At 31.2% G+C, this 19,902-nt stretch overlaps 1 protein-coding gene across 1 annotated transcript in view; it reads left to right on the forward strand.

Annotated features, from left to right (window-relative positions):
- LOC129222448 (cell adhesion molecule Dscam2-like) overlaps nucleotides 1-19,902 on the forward strand; it is a 327,768-nt gene that overhangs the window by 224,857 nt on the left and 83,009 nt on the right. Inside the window, exon 5 of the mRNA XM_054856962.1 lies at nucleotides 13,128-13,277. Within this exon, the coding sequence (XP_054712937.1) occupies nucleotides 13,128-13,277 (150 nt within the window). The remainder of the gene's footprint in view (nucleotides 1-13,127; nucleotides 13,278-19,902) is intronic.

Below are 19,902 nucleotides of genomic sequence, written 5' to 3' on the forward strand. Positions count from 1 at the left end.
ATGGGCACAAGCCAATTGACGAGATACGAAATCATCATAACGTGGAACCGTAAGAAGGGTACAAACCAACTGGCAAGAAAATTCACCATACATTATTTGTAAATATACAGGCGAACCAAGAGACCTTTTGATTTTTCTATTACGGGCAAAGCCGTGCGGGTATCACTAGTATTCCAATAAAACCAGAAGCAGTGTGGCCTATGGGGGGGGCGGCATTGGAGTGGGAGACGCAAACTTCAAATTTTTAGTGCTTGTGTATAATAAATTAATTAATACTGTAATTAAAATCAACGATTCCGCATTCCCTCATTCTGTCCCCACACAAAATTACAACTTTTAAAATTATTTTTTTGAAATCTTCAAGTATTAATGAGCTATTTATTTATTTAGTAATTTGATTTTATGTTCAAATAGGGACTATATTATGACATTATTAAAAATCATTATAAAAATATTAACTTTAATATTATCATTTAATGTTGTCCCCACTTTCTTACGTCGCTACCTTAATAACTCCTTAAAGTTCCTCTAACTGTTCCTCTAATTGATGAAATTAGAATGTTTTGATATCCATCACAGCATATTGCATAAAAAAAAGTTACTTGAATTTCAGTTCTTTTGTTCTCAGAGGAAAGTTTTAACGGAGTGGAAGATTTTTTTTTTATTTTCTCACTCCCTCATCAGTCCCTACTGAATACAAATAAATTTTGATAACTTCTTAGTTTTTAAAATCTGTATTAACTTTACATTTTATCGTTATCGTCAGCATTATTTTCTAAAACTGAACCGTTATCAAATGTTTACAGTAAATGACGCTAGATGTAGCACTTAATTCAAGCTCGAATAACACAGAATGTTGTTTGAATAAATAAATTATAGCTGCTGCACGTGCACTAGATTTACTAATCGCATTTTTTGGAACCTGCTTTTCTTATAATTTTATCGTTTTTTTTTTTCCTTGAAAATATTCTTATTTATTTTTTAACTGACTTCAAAAAGGAGGCGGTTATCAGTTCATACCGTATGTATGTTTTTTTTTGTTAGTCCACTCATAGCGTCTTACCTAGTGAACCGATTTTGATTATTCTTTTTCTGATGGATAGGGGATGGCTCAACTTAGGTCCCATTACTTTGTTTGACCATATTTGTTCTTTAGAAAAAAAGTTATGGGCAAAAAACAGTAAATTTTATGCAATTTCCCGATTAAATGATTAAAATGATATTGTAGCTGTCTGTGGATAACGGTGGCTCAGTGGTAGAATTCTCGCCTCCCACACGAGTGACCCAGGTTCAAATACCGACTAGGACAAAGTTACTTTTACTAAAATTTCGTTTCTACTGTTTCCCGTATTTTCTCGAATGTTCTATTAATTTCTGTATCTTTCCAAATCTGGAAAGTTCCAGCACTTTCTCAAGTTGTATATAAGGAGATGTAACGTTCATTCGTGGTTCTGAATAAAGATCTCTAGTTGAGACTAACGAGTATTCGCTTCATTTGTCTTTTACATTGTCTTCGCTATCTTCATCTACGTGACAATATTAAACTCATTGTTATAAAAGTTTGGTGCCATATAACAGTAACATTAATAGTAATTGTAATGATAATTTTGAATAAAGGCTTTTCTAAAGCAATACAGTGATATAGGGCCGAACTTCTTACTAGGTAACTTCTTACTTTTACTGAAATATCTACATTTACACTAAAAAGAATGAAATAAAAAAATTTTGAAAAAAAATAGAACCGACTTTAAAATTGCTCTAAAAAGTGAAAAATAGTTTTATTCTTTAAACACCATCGATAATACTTTTAAACATAATTTTTGAAGTTGGCGCAAAAACAAAAAGTAAAATCCATTGTAACCATGCTTCGCTCATATTTTTATCAAAAAATCATCCAAAGTTAGGAACGAAACATTTATATCGTTACTCAAATATGCTGTCATCAATGCGTAATGCATGTGGTAGTAAAGAAACTGGACCTGGTTAAATTTATACTTGTAGTTGAGTTATGGCTGTGAATGATTTCATCGATCGTTTTTGCGCCAACTTCAAAAATTATATTTAAAAGTATTATCGATGGTGTTTAAAGAATTAAATTATTTTTCACTTTTTAGAGCAATTTTGAAGTCGGTTCTATTTTTTTTTCAAAATTTTTTTATTGAATTTTGTTTTGGTTATTTTATATTATTTTATTTAAATGTTGATGCAAAAAACATAAACTTGGGTTGGTAACAGCAGCGTTATTCTTGTTCAAAAAACAGCGTATCATCTAAATTTAGAACAAAATATTTGCAAAAAACAAATCAATCAAATAGAATACTATTGTTTTTGTTTGTGCAATCAGACAGTTTCAAGTTTCAGCACACCATAAATAAAAAATACTCGTTGTATTAAAAATAACTCATACGAATCTACTGGCGGTTCCAAAATAGGAATAAGAAATACAAGTAAGGCAAAAATACTTTTAAAATTCTCGTTTTAATGCTTCGTAGAATTTTCCAAAAACAATCTATATTTATTTTATGAGAAATCTCTTTTTAGTGCGGCGAAAGGAAGTGCCATTTAAATAGCATTGCTTTATACAAAATAACAAATATGTGTATATATATCTCTCTCTAAAATCACAATAGAAATTTATAGACAAAAAACTCAGGATTTTATTCTGGCAAGAACAAACGACATTTTTCTTTTATGTTATCAATTTATTTCAAAGGATTTAAAGGTATCAAGTATCAGCATTGGAAGAAGATACACAGATGACAGTTTCAGATAGAAATATATTATCATAAAACTTTGTTTTCAGACAATATTTGTAAACTGAGAAAAAGGAAAACATAAGCAATACTTTGTGAATGCACGGAGATAACGGAATGCATTTAATTTAGATTTATTTCTTTCCTCTTTTTTTTCTTTTTAATAACTCGGTTCTATATAGCTACAAGACTCTTATTTGAAAATATATATCTCTTTCTTATATATTTTGAGAACTAAAAGTTATTTGAAAACAAGTTTCCGAAATATTTGTTTACAAAAGTGACTCACTATACCTTTTTGTATTTAACTAAATTATGTACTGCTCAATACCTAAGTAATCTTATCAGTTTGCAAGAAATATAATTTTAGCTTTTGTTAAAACTGAAGCGGAGTTCTGTCTTTTTGTGGCTGTAAAGGTAGTAGTTAAATACAGAGGATAGTGGAAGGTCGGGTGGTATCAGACATCTAAGCCATTTCAATCATAACACTTTTTGTTTTATTTGTAAATAATTAGTTTTTACACTAAATTATTCTGTACTAAGTTACATAATATAAATTGTAAACTTTGGTTAAAAAAACATGGAGTCGTATTTTTTAAACAAATTTTTGTCAAACTCTTTTTTTTGGCCAATTTTAAATTTTGGAAGGCTGTATTGAACAAAATATTAAAAGGTAGAAATAAAAACATAGTTCAGAAATAACATTTTAATCTGCAAAAAAAAAAAAAAAAAAAATGAAACGAACAAAGTAGTTGGTTACGTAGAATAATATACAAGTCTAAAAATGAAAAGCTTTGATCTTATCAGTCAAAATACTTTTTGGGACTAAATATCTTTCAGTAATTTATCTAATTGTCATTTCATTAAGTCCAACTTTTTCAGTGGCTTCTTTCATATTTGTTTTTTTCTCATCCCCTTTCTGTCGTGATTTTTCCATTTCAACCTGTTGGACAAAGAAAACACCGTCAGCATTTTATTTTGGTGCCAATAACTTTGTCCGATACAACCCGACAGTAAAGCTACAGTTGTTTAACCACCACTAGGTTATTACTTAAGCTATACACTTTAATAGTTCATAATACTTAGATCAATATACTATCAGTCTAAAGGTATAACAATGAAACAATGTAACTTACTCTATGTGTAAATATATGCCCCAAAAGTTAAGTTCGTGCACTGCAATTCTCTCAACAAACAAGCAACTAGCTTTGCACACCAGAACGAACGGTTGATTTGAACCAATATGGCGTCTGTGGCTTTCTTCCCCGATACAGCACACTATGTTGACTCAGTACGTGCTGCCCCTGACGGTGGAATTAAGAAGCAGCCCTTGTCCGATACTACTCGCTGTCCGATACTAAAGGACCTTCCCCTATACAAATCCTCGTACCATCGTTTTAGACTGAAAATTCATAGAGGGGAATGTAGAGCAAAGTAATGTAGTTAAGACAACTTGCTTTTTTGGAAATGAACAAATAATAAATTTGCTTTTAAATCTACATTACATAAAGATATAACAATGTACTTCATTTTAAAACTGTATATATGAAAACTAATTTCTATTTTTGGTAATGAATTTGTACATTTAAAAAAATGTGCAAATAACTGAAGTGTTTCTCCAAGGAAACATTCAAAAAAAAATATAATATCAAAACGATTTTTTTCTTCAAATAAATAAATAAACAAATGAATAAATAACTGAAACGATAAATCAAAAACTAATTACTGGGTAAATAAAAAATTTATGTGAGCTAATATGAATAAGAAAATAAATAAATGACATCCAGTCAAATCTCGATAGCTCGAAGCTAATAACTAAATTATTCCTTTATCTCGACGTTTTCTCTGGGTACCAATCTCTTGAGACTAGTGTGGAAACTTCCCGTAACTCGAACTGCCAACAACTCGAACGTTTTAGCCGGTCCCTTGGGACTTCGAATTATCGAGAGTTGAGTGCATATTTATTAGATATAGACTGCATAGTTATAGTTATTAGTTTCTATCAGGGATAAAAAAATATCCACTTTAAGGCAACAGGTTGTTGATAAGGAGGATAATCACACCATAGATTAAAAAAAATTAAAAAAAAAAATTAAAAAAGGATTTGTTTGAAAAAAATTACATTTCTAAAATAAAGACATAATTATTTTCCCCCATCAATACGGTTTAGTTAAATGCATGCAGGAGTCGCTAACACCGAACATTGAAAAGTGTGTCTCAGAGATAAAAACACTTCTAGGGGTACCGTAAGGGGGCTAGGGGGCACCATCCACCTCCAACAAAACCTTTGCTTTAAATATTTATTGCAAATTCTAAAATGACAGTGTCTTCCCATCTAAGAACTGCTTTGGCGAAACAATAACCCCTCAGAAGGTAAATTATGGTTGAGCTGCTCCCTAGTGCGGGTTTAAAAATTGTTTTAATCGTCTCAGTATGTCAAGAGGTGCCCTTGTAGTATTGTATTCACGTTACGAAACACTTTTCGGGATAAGGTTTAAAATAAAAAATATGTATATAATTAGTTTTGAAATATTTTTTTTTCTTAATGCATTTCCTATATCTGAGCAAGATTTTTTTAATAAACAACCTGTACTACTTACGGTTATCATATAACGACAAACTACCCAATGTTTGAATGTATGTTTATATACACACATGCACACACACAATCATATATATATATATATATATATATATATATATATATATATATATATATATATATATATATATATATATATATATATATATATATATATATATATATATATATATATATATATATATATATATATATATATATATATATATATATATATATATATATATATATATATATATATATATATATATATATATTAGGGTAATCCTTATTTTCGAAGTTGCAGATATTTTACGTGACGCCCCCTCAATTTGTCCCATTATACAAATAAATGATCCTTGCAAAATTTTAAGTCAATCCATGAATATTAACACGTGCCCCTAGGACCCCCTTCTTTGAGTTTCGAAGAAAAAATTGCCGATTTTCTCATTTTTATGTAAAAATATTCTAACGTTTAATATTTAAAGTAATTTTTAACCTCAATAGATGCTGCTACTTCCAGATCGACCATTCTCTCACTTTCATACTGTAAAATTTTACATGTTACAGAGGGTACATGTACACCAATGGCCTTGGGTCAAGCATAGCGCTCTTCTGCGTTCGTTCCAACCAAGCGGCAGGGGAACATTTATTTCCACAAAGATGGACTCAAAGGTTTCTAAAGGCCATTGATGAATGGCCTAGGTCATTAATAAATGATCTTTGACAACAACAAATTGCCTCCTCCAGGCTTTGAGAGTATTGATTTTCGAAATTCCCTGTGTTTGTAAAGGTGTGGCAAATAGGGTCGCAAGGTTTCGATGCTATAAGTATAGGTAATGGCAATTATATTTTAATTCGCTGTTCTTTAGTTATAAACATACCTAAATGCTTATGCAATTTTTACTTTTTTAAATATAAATTTCGAAAAATCCTCAATTACTCTAACATATAAATATACTGTATTTTCCATATCAGAAATATAAATTAAAAAAAAAAAATCCAGATCGGAATAATGTAAAAATCCATACTTTAAATTATTTTTCTTCTATTTCAGTACATAGTTCTTTATTAGCATCAAATACTTGCGATTCACATGATTTAGAAACCGAAATGGATATATATCCTAACCTATTGAACCTTTTTTTTTCTGCAGCTGGTCTACCACAACGCAAAAAAGCTTGACAACTATTGATATCTGCTCGCTTTTCATCACTGTTAGACAAATGCCATATTAGGGATAAAGATGCTGCTTATTTATTAACGGCCAATGTAGATGCAGTAAATTTTAATCCAAATGGTCTTGTGATCAATCGTACATCCCTTAAGAGAGCAAGAGAAAATCTTAGAGAGGTAAAATCCAATTTCATGAATTTAACTATAGATTTCGTAAATATTCACTGGGATAGAAAGCTACATCCAGATATAGCTGGAAAAAGGACGCCGATATGCTTACTGTGATAGCTTCAGGTCCTAATATTGAACAGCTACTCGGAATTCCTTAGATATTTCTTCAGTTGTATATGATATCTTAGATGATTGCTCTTTATTGCTGACTGTTCTATACCTGTAGTGTTTGATACAACGGCTTGCAATACCAGCCGCATAAATTGTGCACGCAATTTTTTACAGCAAAAAAACTGAACGGTGATACATTACATTTGGATTGCCATCATCATGCACTTGAAATCGTACTGCAGAGTGTGCCGTTAAAGAAGTTCTTGCCTTCCTTAGTTCTAGACCCGATAGTCCGTCATTTAAATGCTTCAAAATGTTGTGGAAAGATCTCCATCATTCAGAACTTATAACATTTTAATCGAGTACACAAAGAACTTTAATTCTAAAAGACGAAGTTGATGATATATTATTGTTCGTAAAAAGTGGGATTGAGAAAGATCTTTCCCTTTATATAGGATTACAGAGAATTCTTATAACTTGTAAAAATATTTCGTGGTGAAGTCTTTTCTAGAGGGATGTGTTTTTGGCAACCTGGAGCCTATCCCTGAGCAAGATGGGTGGCAAAAGGAATTTCTTGTTTGAAAATTTATATGTTTAGGAAACAATTTAAATTGGCCTTAGATGAAAAGAAAACCCTTAAATGCTGTTTTACAATTAAATGCTACATGAAGATATGGTTTTTTGCAGAAACCCAATCGAGGTTCCTTTAAATAATATAATATGTCCGAAAAACTAGCAGCGTACAAAAGGATGACAAACATGCAGCAGAAGCAGCAATTGGAAAATTCATGAATCACTTATGGTATCTAGGGTATAAACTACTAGCTTTGTCCGTTTTGGATAAAGGAATTAACTTTGAAGATAGGAAAGGACTAGTCCAACAAATGCTTGTGATAAGAAAGACGTGTATGATGACTGTTTTAACAAATTTCAGATAACAGTTGAAGATTTGGAATACTTTCTTAGTAAAGTTCTTCCTCTTTATGGAATCAATTACAAGTCAATAAAACTGTTTGATTAATTACGAATACTGAAGATTTTTTTCTTATTTGATCCTGATTCATGGCAAAATGAAGGAAGCTATTTAAAGGGAAGATAGGTCGTTAAAACGCTGAAATTTGTGAATGATACAATCTGAAAGAGGAGCACAATTAATCGAAGAATTAACTATCGATATACTTTGAGAAAAGTGTAATATTGAGGAACGTTTCTAAAGCATTATTTTATTCTTATTCAACGTACAATCTTTAGCTGATATAAAGTAATTGAAAGATTAATTTTAGTGCTACCTTACTGTAAAAATATTTTGCAAACCTAGGAGAAGCGATGTACTGGGTCAGAAGTAAAAACTTAAAGATTTGTGGGAAAATTATCAAAAGTGTTAAAGTTCAACGGCCTAGGGCACGTGTTATTATTGACCGATCGAGGTAAAATTTTGCACACGTTATTTTTTATTATAGTGTCACAAAACTAGGGGGCGTCACTTGTTAAAATCTGAAAAAAAAAATTCCATATAAATAAGGACCACCCTAATATATATATATATATATATATATATATATATATATATATATATATATATATATATATATATATATATATATATATATATATATATATATATATATATATATATATATATATATATATATATATATATATATATATATATATATATATATATATATATATATATATATATATATATATATATATATAAGTACAAAATTGGAATTGGAAATATATATTACTTCTTGTGCGTTGAGTATGAAAAGGATTTTCGTCTTTTGACAACATATTTCAAAAGTTTCCAAGGATATCAAATATCAGTGCAGAAAGAACTATCAAATGCAATAGCTGTGTAGATAAATGTTTCCCGGAAAAAGATTGTTTTCAAAATATATTTCTCAAATAAAAGAATTTCAATGCATGCATTGTTTCGGGAAAAAAAGGGTGGCATTGACAAATTCTTTTGTATTGCCATCCTGTTTCTTATGAAAAAGCATGCGATAATATAAATTAAATGTGCAATTTTAAAGCATTTGTTAAACAATGTCTGTCTTAAATGACGCATTAGGATTGTATCTTCCTGTCTTGTTAGGTTATAAAAATGAGCAATCATAAATTACAATGAAGAACTATTAAAGCGTAAATAGATGTATAAGAAACGCTATTTATATTAATAAGACAGTTTTTTTTTGAATTCAAATTTCTTTACAACCTCAAAATGTGGAACTGGAGCAAATACAAACAAAACAGTAGGGAAAACGATAATATTAAGGGATTAACTCAAACGAAGTATTTTTAGCAAGTTTTTATTGTAATGCTCCTTATTTCATGATTTTTCAATTGTTTCTGTATGAGTTATGCACAATATGATTGATGAGATATCTTAAAAACATTTTGTATAGGGGACAAAAAACGTTCATAATTATCATTTGTTACTTAAAAAAAAAAAAAAAACATTCTTAACGAGAACTGGAAAATAACTTAGGGTCTGGTGGGGTAAAGTGGTCATAAAATCGTAGGTTTTCAACTTAGGTGAATAATAAATACAATAAATTCTTTAAACACTTAAACTTTTTTTGTTTTTATTTTACATTGCATTATTAAAGAACACGGTACATTGAGTTTTAGGAAAATAAATATTGATTTAAGTAGCATTATAACACTTTCTTTTCCCTTTGTATTTATGATCACTTTACCCCATGGGGTGGGGGAAAGTGGTCATAGCATGGGGTAAAGTGGTCATAGTTAAAAATAGATACAAAACCATTATAAAAAACCCTAATATTTGTATATTTCGCTTATTTTTATAGTTACAAGTATATGCATAATCATATGTGAGTATACACGAGTATATACGTGTCGTGTGAACATTAGTAAGCACGTTCATATATGAGTAGATGCATGTATGCATCAGATACATGCATGCACGTGCCTACTCAAGCATATACGTGTATATAAGTATTTATACGTGATTGGCTACAGGAGTGTATGCGTGTATACACGAGTATATACGTGTCACATGTATGTACGAGTATATATGTGTGTAAACGAACATCATATGAGTGTATGCACTTGTATCTTGAGTATATACGTGCATACATGAGTATATACGAGTACAGTAGACGTATACACGCATATATAAGTGTACATACACAAACGGATATACACGAGTTAATTCGTGGATACATCCAGTGTATGTTTGGGGGTACGTGTCTACTCACATTGTGAAGCACGCGTATACGTACGTATACGTGCAAACATGATTATATACCTGTATAGATGTATATACGTACATTTACGTGTAGACATAAGTACATGTATGTATACACGAGTATACAAGCTTATATACATCATGTGTGCCTACAGAGTGAAAACAAGCTCTTGGGCAAAAATCTAAGGGATGTGAGAGGGGAGGATAAGAAGCAAAGAATTATAAGGAACTTACGTTCGCTGACGCGCTACATGCACACAATGCCAGAAACTGATGGATGCAAAACAAATCACCAATTTGTTACCCAAAGATGATTTTGCATAAGATTTTAGTTTTTAAGAAATATTTAGAGCAGTTGTAAAAAGTTACGGCCTGTAGCTCTAATACAAGCATCGCAACAAAGGCGCATCGGCTGATGAAAGTTTTTCAAAAGTCTCGTTATTGTAACAGAGCGTGCTTTGTGATTGTGACGCACATATATCACAGCTGTAGGCCGCAAATTTCATCAATCGCTTTAAAATTTTCTTGAAACCTAAAATGTTGTGTAAAATTGTCTTTGTGTAATACATTTTTGATCAGTTTTGCATCCATCAGTTTCTGGCTTTGCGTGCATGTAGCGCGTCAGTATTGTGTTTGTTTCCTTATGTGCTTCTTGCTTCTTATCCTCCCCTCTAACATTTTTAATAATTTGCTTAAAAGTTTAAGCTCACCCTGTATATTTGTATATCATATGCTTGTATGTAAGTGTCTACTCGAGTACGTACGCGTATATGAGTGTCTACCTGAGTATATAAGTGTTTATATATACAAACGAGTATATACGTTATAGCCGAATGTATATCTGTATAGATTAAAAATACTTGCAGATACCCACATATGTATTTATTGGTGCATTTATGTGAATACGTCTATATACGTGCCTACACGAGTATATGCGTATACTTACGCATATACTCGTATATTTAACACCATTTACTGAAAAAACAATACATATTAAGTGAAATTAATATTTAATTTATATCTGCCTTATACTTAATGATTAAGTGACATTAGAAGAAGAATACTTGTTAAGCCTAACATTATGACCACTTTACCCCATCTTACTAAAATTGTTCTAAAAAATTATCTAAAATAGATTCAGCTAACTGCTAATGAGTAAGAGTTCTTGAGACATGTAGGAAGCTTCCTATGCAGTCAATCTGTTCATAATTCTAACAAACAAAATTTCCCAAGGAAGTTAAAAGAGGTCTTTAGATTTAAAAACTTTTCATACTAACAGAAAATATTTTTTTTTTATCGAATGACATTTTGCCAGTTGTAAAATTTTGTACTCAAAATGTAGTTTCTAACTACCCTACTCTATAATAAAATTTTCACATTCATTAGAACATTTATTTCCAAGCTATAGCCATTTATTTGACGACTGACCACTTTACCCCATTGACCACTTTCCCCCACCAGACCCTATAAAACATATATTTTACAGTTATATTGTTACTGTAAAATGATATTTAGCAGTCTAAAAACGTCCACGCAATTGAAGGCTTTACAGTGTGCCCACTGAAGTTCCTCGCCAACTTCTTAATTTTGGAGTGGGTGCTGCTATGTTTTTAAAAGTGGTGTAGGTAGAGTAAATTGTATTTACTTTACAAATTGAGGCATCTCACAGCGCAAATTGGTTATTACCCTGGAATAGTACCCTGTTGTAGAACGCGCACGCGCAATTAAAAATGTATTTTTCTTTGAGAACAGTTTGAGCAATGTTTAAATTTGGATTTGGCCCTACTTCATTTCGCATACTCTTTTAAGCCAATGACGACAAAGATGTCGCTACAGGGAATCCATGTTTTCCATTACATTGTCATTGGTTGGTGGGTGCGCAAGATTCCTTTCAACGCTTCTTGCGGTCAAAATGGGCGATGTCCAATCAAAAATAAACAAATTTTAAAACGCTGACTTTGATTGGTGGGTGCATAATATTCCGTTCAGTGCATCTTAAGATCAAAATAGGCAGCATATGAAGTTTCGAATTTTTCGATAATTTAAAGGGCATCCGATTAACACAGATAAGTCATACATTTTCATACACAAGGCCCGAAAGCGTCATCGCCATCTAGTGGTTCCATCCTTTAGAACAATTTACAGACAACTAGCTGAGAGCAAGAGGCAAATAGAAAACATTCTTTATAAATTAAAGGGAACCAATCATAAGTTTTCAGGTCTTCATTTCAAGGTCCACTTAGAAACAGTAGAAATACGGAAATCTGGAAAAAAATTTTTAACATTTCAAAGCCTTAGACAATAATAATTGTAGAATTCCGCTACATGTACACTGAAAAAAAAAAAAAAAACTGAAATCTTACCGTAAGAAGATTTTTTTTACGTACTTACGTTTTTTCCAGTACTCATTACCGTAAAATCTTACTCCACTGTAAAATATTACGGTAAAAGAAATATGCTGCTAGTTGCACTGAATAAAAATAACAAAGTATAAGCAGCATAAGCAGCGAGAATCGAACCTTCTAATTGGTCACAGACTGATGCACTAACCCCTATGCTAAATGCGACTCGAGGGTAGAACGGAAAAACAAAAACAAATGCTTCGCACCGAGTCCCGTGATTTACGTGACTTACGCTAATTACGTGATTGGTGCTGCAGGCGTAAATTTTCGGTGCAATTTAAAGTGCATTTTTCTTCTACTATAAGCACTCCATTTTACATTTACGTGTACCTAAAACGTTTCATGATTTTTTAACAGTGATAGAGCATGTATCATATGGGGGGTGAGTGTTTCATTTGGAGTGTAGGAAATACATTTCGTATGCCGTTGGTATAACAATAGAATTACATTTAACTTCTCAGAAAGAGTATTTGTCCATGTTAATTTTAAAGAAATACTCATATATATATATATATATATATATATATATATATATATATATATATATATATATATATATATATATATATATATATATATATATATATATATATATATATATATATATATATATATGTGTGTGTGTGTGTGTGTGTGTTTTTTTTCGTGGATATGTTTTAATAAAAAAATCTCCTACCAGCAATTTCCTACTTAAAATACTTTTATTTTTACAGTCCGTTCGCACACTGTTCTGTACTCTGGCGAGCTTCTAATCCACGAAACCCAAGAAAAAGATTCGGAATACAATTACAGATGTCAAACAAGACACAGGCTAACGGGAGAAATGGTAGTCAGTATAAGCGCTGGAAAAATTACTGTATCAGGTAAGATTTAAAACTTTTTTTATTCTATGTTTCATGTTTCAGTATGTGCTTTCATTTCTACACAATCTTATATTTGGCATTGATAAAATTATTATTTGGGATATTGCTGTCATACAACGGGTGTTTTCGTATATAATGTAAATAATGACATAGTTTACCTCCGTGTTTTTTTTTTTTTTTTTTTTTTTTTTTTTGAGCAATGACGATTGCTTATTACTTTTATTTGACTGTTTTGATGTCCTATGATTTTATTTTCCCCCCGCCAATGCCATCCTCTGCAGCATCACCGTCGACCGGATCCTCACATGCTGCTCCTCTAGCGAAAACCGACTCCAGTTTGCGTCCATATCCTACACACACACGCACATATACATATACTCACCTACATACACACACACACTCACATATATATATATATATATACATATATACATACACACACATACACACACGCATACAGACACTTACACAAACACACATACACCTACACACAACTACCCACACACTCATGCCTGCACACAGACACAAACACATATGCCTACACACAAATACGCATACCCCCACACACAACACACACACGCCTACACACACACACACACACACACACACACTCGTCGCAAAAAAACCTAAGTTGAATTCAAGATGTCTAAATAAATATTATTTTTTTTTAGTATTGTAAAGCAGAAACATTTACAAGAGAAAAATTATCAACATTAGAAACTGATCTAATATATTAAACTCACTGCACTGCAGGGATATTTTCATTATTTTTTTACCTACTTTGCACATTAGTGGAAAGTGTTGTACCTTGGGACACAGCTAATTTCTAAGAATCTATTTTTAGAAGCCATGTTTTTGTAATCTCTAATCGTAAGCTTCACCACTAATTGGTGCCATAGTAAAAATCAGCACCAAATGAGTAAAATTGACGATTTTGTGAGAGAAAAAAATTTAACGACTCAAAAGTAAATATTTTTTTCATTTTTATTTCGTTTTCTGTCTTTGTATTTGTAAATTTAATCAACTGAATTTTATTTTTTTATAAAAGATAAGTACATTAAATAATTTGCTTATGATAAAATAATGATAGTGCGTCTAGATTGACCATTATTTTGGTTTTTCTTAAAACACGTGGTAATTGTACTTTGGGATAACGAAACATTTTATACCTTAGGACACATTCCAAGACAAAACATATTTTTGGTTCTTAATAATTAAGATATGTTTAGGAACTTATAACAATGTTCTAATCTTCTGTAGTCTTTTAAACACAATTAATGTCAGATAATAATTAATAATTCATTATTCATCATTCATTACTAAATATTCATAATTTAATTCACCACCATGATTTTTTTTTTTTTCTGGTGCCAAATTGGCTCAAGTCTATGGCTGTTTCCTGAATCATGAAGAATTTACCATTGGATGTGTGTCAAAATACAATAGGATGTTTACCTTGGGACAGCTTGAAACTTTTATTTTAAATGACTGGCAACATTTTATTTTCAAACGGTCTGAATTTTAGAAAATATATCACATAGAAGTATGTTGGGTTATTTTAATGTGACTTTTAGATTTGGAATTTGATTTAAACAATTGACGTTAAAAATTAAAATTTTAAAAGTGTCCCTGGGTACAAAACTTTCCCCTACTTTTATTCAGATTCATCATAAAATGAATGAAATTTAACTCAAACTTTAGCGATACGAGGAAAAACGTGACAAATACCGCATGACAGGAGTCTTATTATTTGTTGAGTCAGAACCCAAAATTTGAAAAATTTCGGAATCCAGAAAGATCGCGGTCCCAAGCATTCCGAGGTTTCCAAGCAAGGTACAACACTCTTCTCTATTTGTTTGAATGATATTTAAGCTTTAAGTAAATTAAAATAATTAGTAATCCAACGTTATGAAGCACAAAAATTGCAAAATTATTGCAATAATTTTGCACTTTTTGTGCTTCATAACGTTAAATTACTAATTATTTTAATTTTCAGCACAAAGGTATTTATTCGTTACTTTAAGTAATGTTCACGAATTGATCACAAAAAAAAAAAAAAGAAAAAAAGAAAAAAAAAAACAGTTCAACAAGATTTCTTTAAGCAAATTTCCACTTGCAAAAGAATGTTATTTTATGTTTCTCAGACAAGTTTCTTAGCGAGACCAGTATACACGGCTGAAGTTAAAGCTCAAAATGTATTAAAATATTAAGAATAATGTAGAATAAAGTATGTAGCAAAACTAGTAAAAAGTGACATGCGAATATTGAATTGATTTGTGAAAGATTTTAGTAAATTGTTACTATCAATGCTTTTAATAAAACACATTGTAATTTATACTGGGTGTTCCGTTTTAACCTGGAAGACCTTTATTTTCGCAATCGTTAGTCCTAGATGTTTACTTCCAATTGCAAAAATGTTCAAAATCAGATGCAGAGTTAAGACGTTGAAAATTTGAAGTAAAAATAAAAATGAGTCAAAAAATATCAAATTTAACATTTTAAACGGACCCCAGGTCTCCTAATTTATATTTAGGGAAACAATTTCTATTGAAAAATAATTTCCATTACAAAAAGTGTTAAATCAGTAAGACCAATATTCACCGACATATGAAACTCAGCGTTTTTTGACTTACACCACTTTTCACTCGCCGTCAATAATACCTTTTGGGGAAAATATAGTGGTTAACAAGTGTTTAAAATTACATGTGTGCATAGAATGTGATTTTTCAAATTATTCGAGGTTTTGTAGTGTGTTTTTGCGTATCACGGGATAACATTTGCATTTATTTTTGAATAGCAATTAAAAATATAAATACCTTGATTTTCTTACTTTGACGACCTGTCATTCTTATGAAAGAGCGATAAGTTCCAATCTCATTTTCTGTATGGTCCCTTAAAACTTTAAACTGGAATATCTCTTTGAGTTTTGATCGCACAAATTTCAAGTTTTTTTTTTTTTTTTTTTTTGTTAGTAATGGTTTTCAATGGAGATGTTTATCTAAATATTAGTTAGGGGACCTAGAACCCGTATAAAAAGTTAGAATTCGTTTCTTATGACTCTTTTTTTTTTTTTTTTTGGCTTCAAACATTCAATATCTTAACTCTATCTGATTTTGAACATCTACGCAACTGGAAGTATACATTTAGGACTAACAGTTGCGAAAATAAAGGTCTTGCAGGTTAAAACGGAACACTCTGTATACCGTACTTTAATGTATAACATAGAGAAAGCATAAACATAGGGGAAGGAAATGCAAAAATATAATTGCAAAATAAGTCAAAAGAATAATTAGAATCAGATATGGTAAAAAGAAAGTAAGGATCACGTTGTTCCAGTGTTTTTCAATTGGGAAAAATTCAATTTTCACTGAACATGCAATTAATTATTTTACTGATAGTGTTTAAATATAATTAAAAATATAAATGCTGAGTGAGTTATTTTCTTTCGTTATGTATAATAATATTATCATTTGCGGAAATTTTACTTTATGTGATAAATAAATGATTTTAACTCTTCATACTATTTATATAATCTATCTATCAGTTTAGACAAACCACTATCTTCAATTTTAAAATTCAATGTGATTAAATTTATGTCAGAACAATCACTATTACACATAAGGAAATGAGCAAGACTTACGAAATTGTCAGTCTCCAAACATTTCATGATAAAATTAGCTTTTTGCGTAAACGTTTTTACTTTAAACAAATATGTTTAAACTTAACAGATACATGCTATTGTTCAGGTTATTTGAACTGTACAAAATTCTTTGAAATGATAAAATCCAAAAAAATCATGTTAAAAGCATTTTACGCATCAGCATTTCTTTCTGATAAGAATGTCTCGGTTCTCATAGGCTTGTTAGATCAGTAGTGTGAAAAATGGTTTGGAGCAATTGTTGTTTAAACTGTTAAAGCAATAATATTTTTTAAAGGAATGAACGAAAACGGGTATCTAGGCAACAGTCTTTTGAAGAAAATACTTTCCTCTCAGTCGCATTTTTGCCCCAAAAGTATTTGATTAGGAAAAACAGAAATGTTTTCCTTTGAGGGTATTTTCTTTAAGATAAACACCGGTGTGTTATAATCTTTATATTTCTTAACTAATAATAAAGCTGAAAGTCAGAATCTCTTTCCAGATATCTATCTGGATGTCTATGACGCGCATAGCGCCTAGATCGTTCGACCGATTTTCGTGAAATTTGCATACCGTTAGTTTGTAGCATGGGGATCGCCTCGAAGCGATTTTTTGAAAATTCGATTTTGTTCTTTTTCTGTTTCAATTTTAAAAACACTTTACAGAGAAAATTATCATAACGTGGACGAGCAAACTATCATAACGTTTGCGAGCAAATGAACATAGCGAATTGGCGAGAAATTCCTCGTCCATTATTTGCAAATATACAGGCTAAACAAATCACCTTTTAATTTTCTACTACAGGCAAAGCCGTGCGGAAACCAATAGTTGAAAATAAAGCCCATTACTGGATGAAAATTGTATCGCAAAGTAAAATATGAACATTTTACTTTTTTTTTGAACATGTTTCCCATTAACATCGAAAGATCCGTTTCAAACGCAGCAGCAGATTTTGGATCATCCCATCAAAGCCGCCCAACAGTTTAACCAATTATTAAGAGGTCCACGCACTATTTCGAAATCGAGTTTATCCAAGAAATCCCTTATGTTTAGAAAAAAAAATGCTTGAACCAGATAAGGACTGAATGATGTAGATGGTCAGGGCTTCCCAGTGAAAGTTGCTCTTGTCCCAACTGGATACTTGATGCTCCCAACTGGATACTTGATTGTTCCAACTGGTTGTTGCTCTTGTCCCAACTGGATACTTGATACTCTCAACTGGATACTTGATTGTCCCAACTGGATACTTGGTCAACCAGATAAGGACTGAATGACAAAAATGGTCAGGGCTTCCCAATGAAAGTTGCTCTTGTCCCAACTGGATACTTGATACTCCGAACTGGATACTTGGGTGTCCCAACTGGTTGTTGCTCTTGTCCCAACTGGATACTTGATTGTCCCAACTGGATACTTGGACAACCAGATAAGGACTGAATGATATAGATGGCCAAAACTTTCCAATGAAAGTTGCTCTTGGCCCAACGTGATGAGTGAGATGAAATTCTCATTTTGACGGAGACTGTAACAAACTGTAAAACACAAATTTAGAAATAGATTTTGTTTGAAAAAAATGTAAAGCTCAGAAAATACATTACTTTCGACAGCAGAATATCACACAAATTTCTTCGCAAAATCAAGACCTGAAGAAAGTTATTAAGCGAGGTACATAAAAGAAAGAAGCTTAAGTCAACGTTCTTCATTAATTTTTGAAAATTATTTACTAAAAACAAAATATGTGGGAACTAACGAGCGCATAATAAACTAAGCAACCATCTGTATTATAAGACAGGTTTTCGTCCATTTAAAATTCTCCTTTAAAGATCTTTGGCTTTAAAAAATGCCATTTTTTCTCATCTTCTGGAGAAGAAAGAGAAACAAGGCATAAAAACGGTTTTTTTTGATCAATATTTACGGTTTTTCTTAAACTTTAAAGATAAATATGATTTTAGAAAACCATTAGAAAGGTCAATTTATTCCTTTTTACAAATTATGCTGCGAAGTAAGTAGTTTTCTTTATTTTTGAAATTATTAAAGGATGCAAAATGAAAAATGGTTAGCTATATAATGATAAAGATTTTTTTTCTGTCGTAAAAGAATCCTTTTTATAGTCTTTTCAGACAGATGGGGAAAGTGCAGGTCTTGCAATTTTGATCCTGATGTTAATATAGTTTCCTTTGGCGTTGTAGAGTATTAAGTAGTTTTTCTCTATAATGGTATATGTTTTGCTCCGATATAATAGATGATCATATTTGTAAGATTATAGTGAGGTATCGATCAAATTGCACTATTTGTTTACAGTGCGAGGAAATACATGATCATATTTGTAACGTTCGAGTGATGTGTCGATCAAGTTGCACTATTTGTTTACAATGCGAGGAAATACATAATCATATTTGTAAGGTTAAAGTGATGTTTCGATCAAGTTGCACTATTTGTTTACAATGCGAGGAAATACATGATCATATTTGTAAGGTTAGAGTGATGTGTCGATCAAGTTGCACTATTTGTTTACAATGCGAGGAAATACATGATCATATTTGTAAGGTTAGAATGAGGTATCGATCATGTTGCACTATTTGTTTACAATGAGAGGAAATACATGATCATATTTGTAAGGTTAGAGTGAGTTATCGATCATGTTGCACTATTTGTTTATAATGCGAGGAATCTTTCAGGCGTTAAAGTTTACGCGTTGTGATAGCTTTTCTTATAATAATATAGTAAGTAGTAACAAATGTTAAAGTTCGATATTTCATCAACCCGCAAAATGTCCAAGTTTGTACTAATAGTAGAGCAAACCTAATCTGGCAGCGTTGTAATGCTGGGATTAACCCGCAAAACGTCCAAGTTTGTAATAATAGTAGAGCAAACCTAATCTGGCAGCGTTGTAACGCTGGGAGTAACCCGCAAAATGTCAAAGTTCGTACTAATAGTAGGGCAAACCTATTCTGGCAGCGTTGTAATGCTGGGAGTAAGATCTGCGTATCC

The sequence above is a fragment of the Uloborus diversus genome, chromosome 5 (assembly GCF_026930045.1).
Source record: "Uloborus diversus isolate 005 chromosome 5, Udiv.v.3.1, whole genome shotgun sequence".
Classification (NCBI taxonomy): Eukaryota; Metazoa; Arthropoda; class Arachnida; order Araneae; family Uloboridae; genus Uloborus; species Uloborus diversus.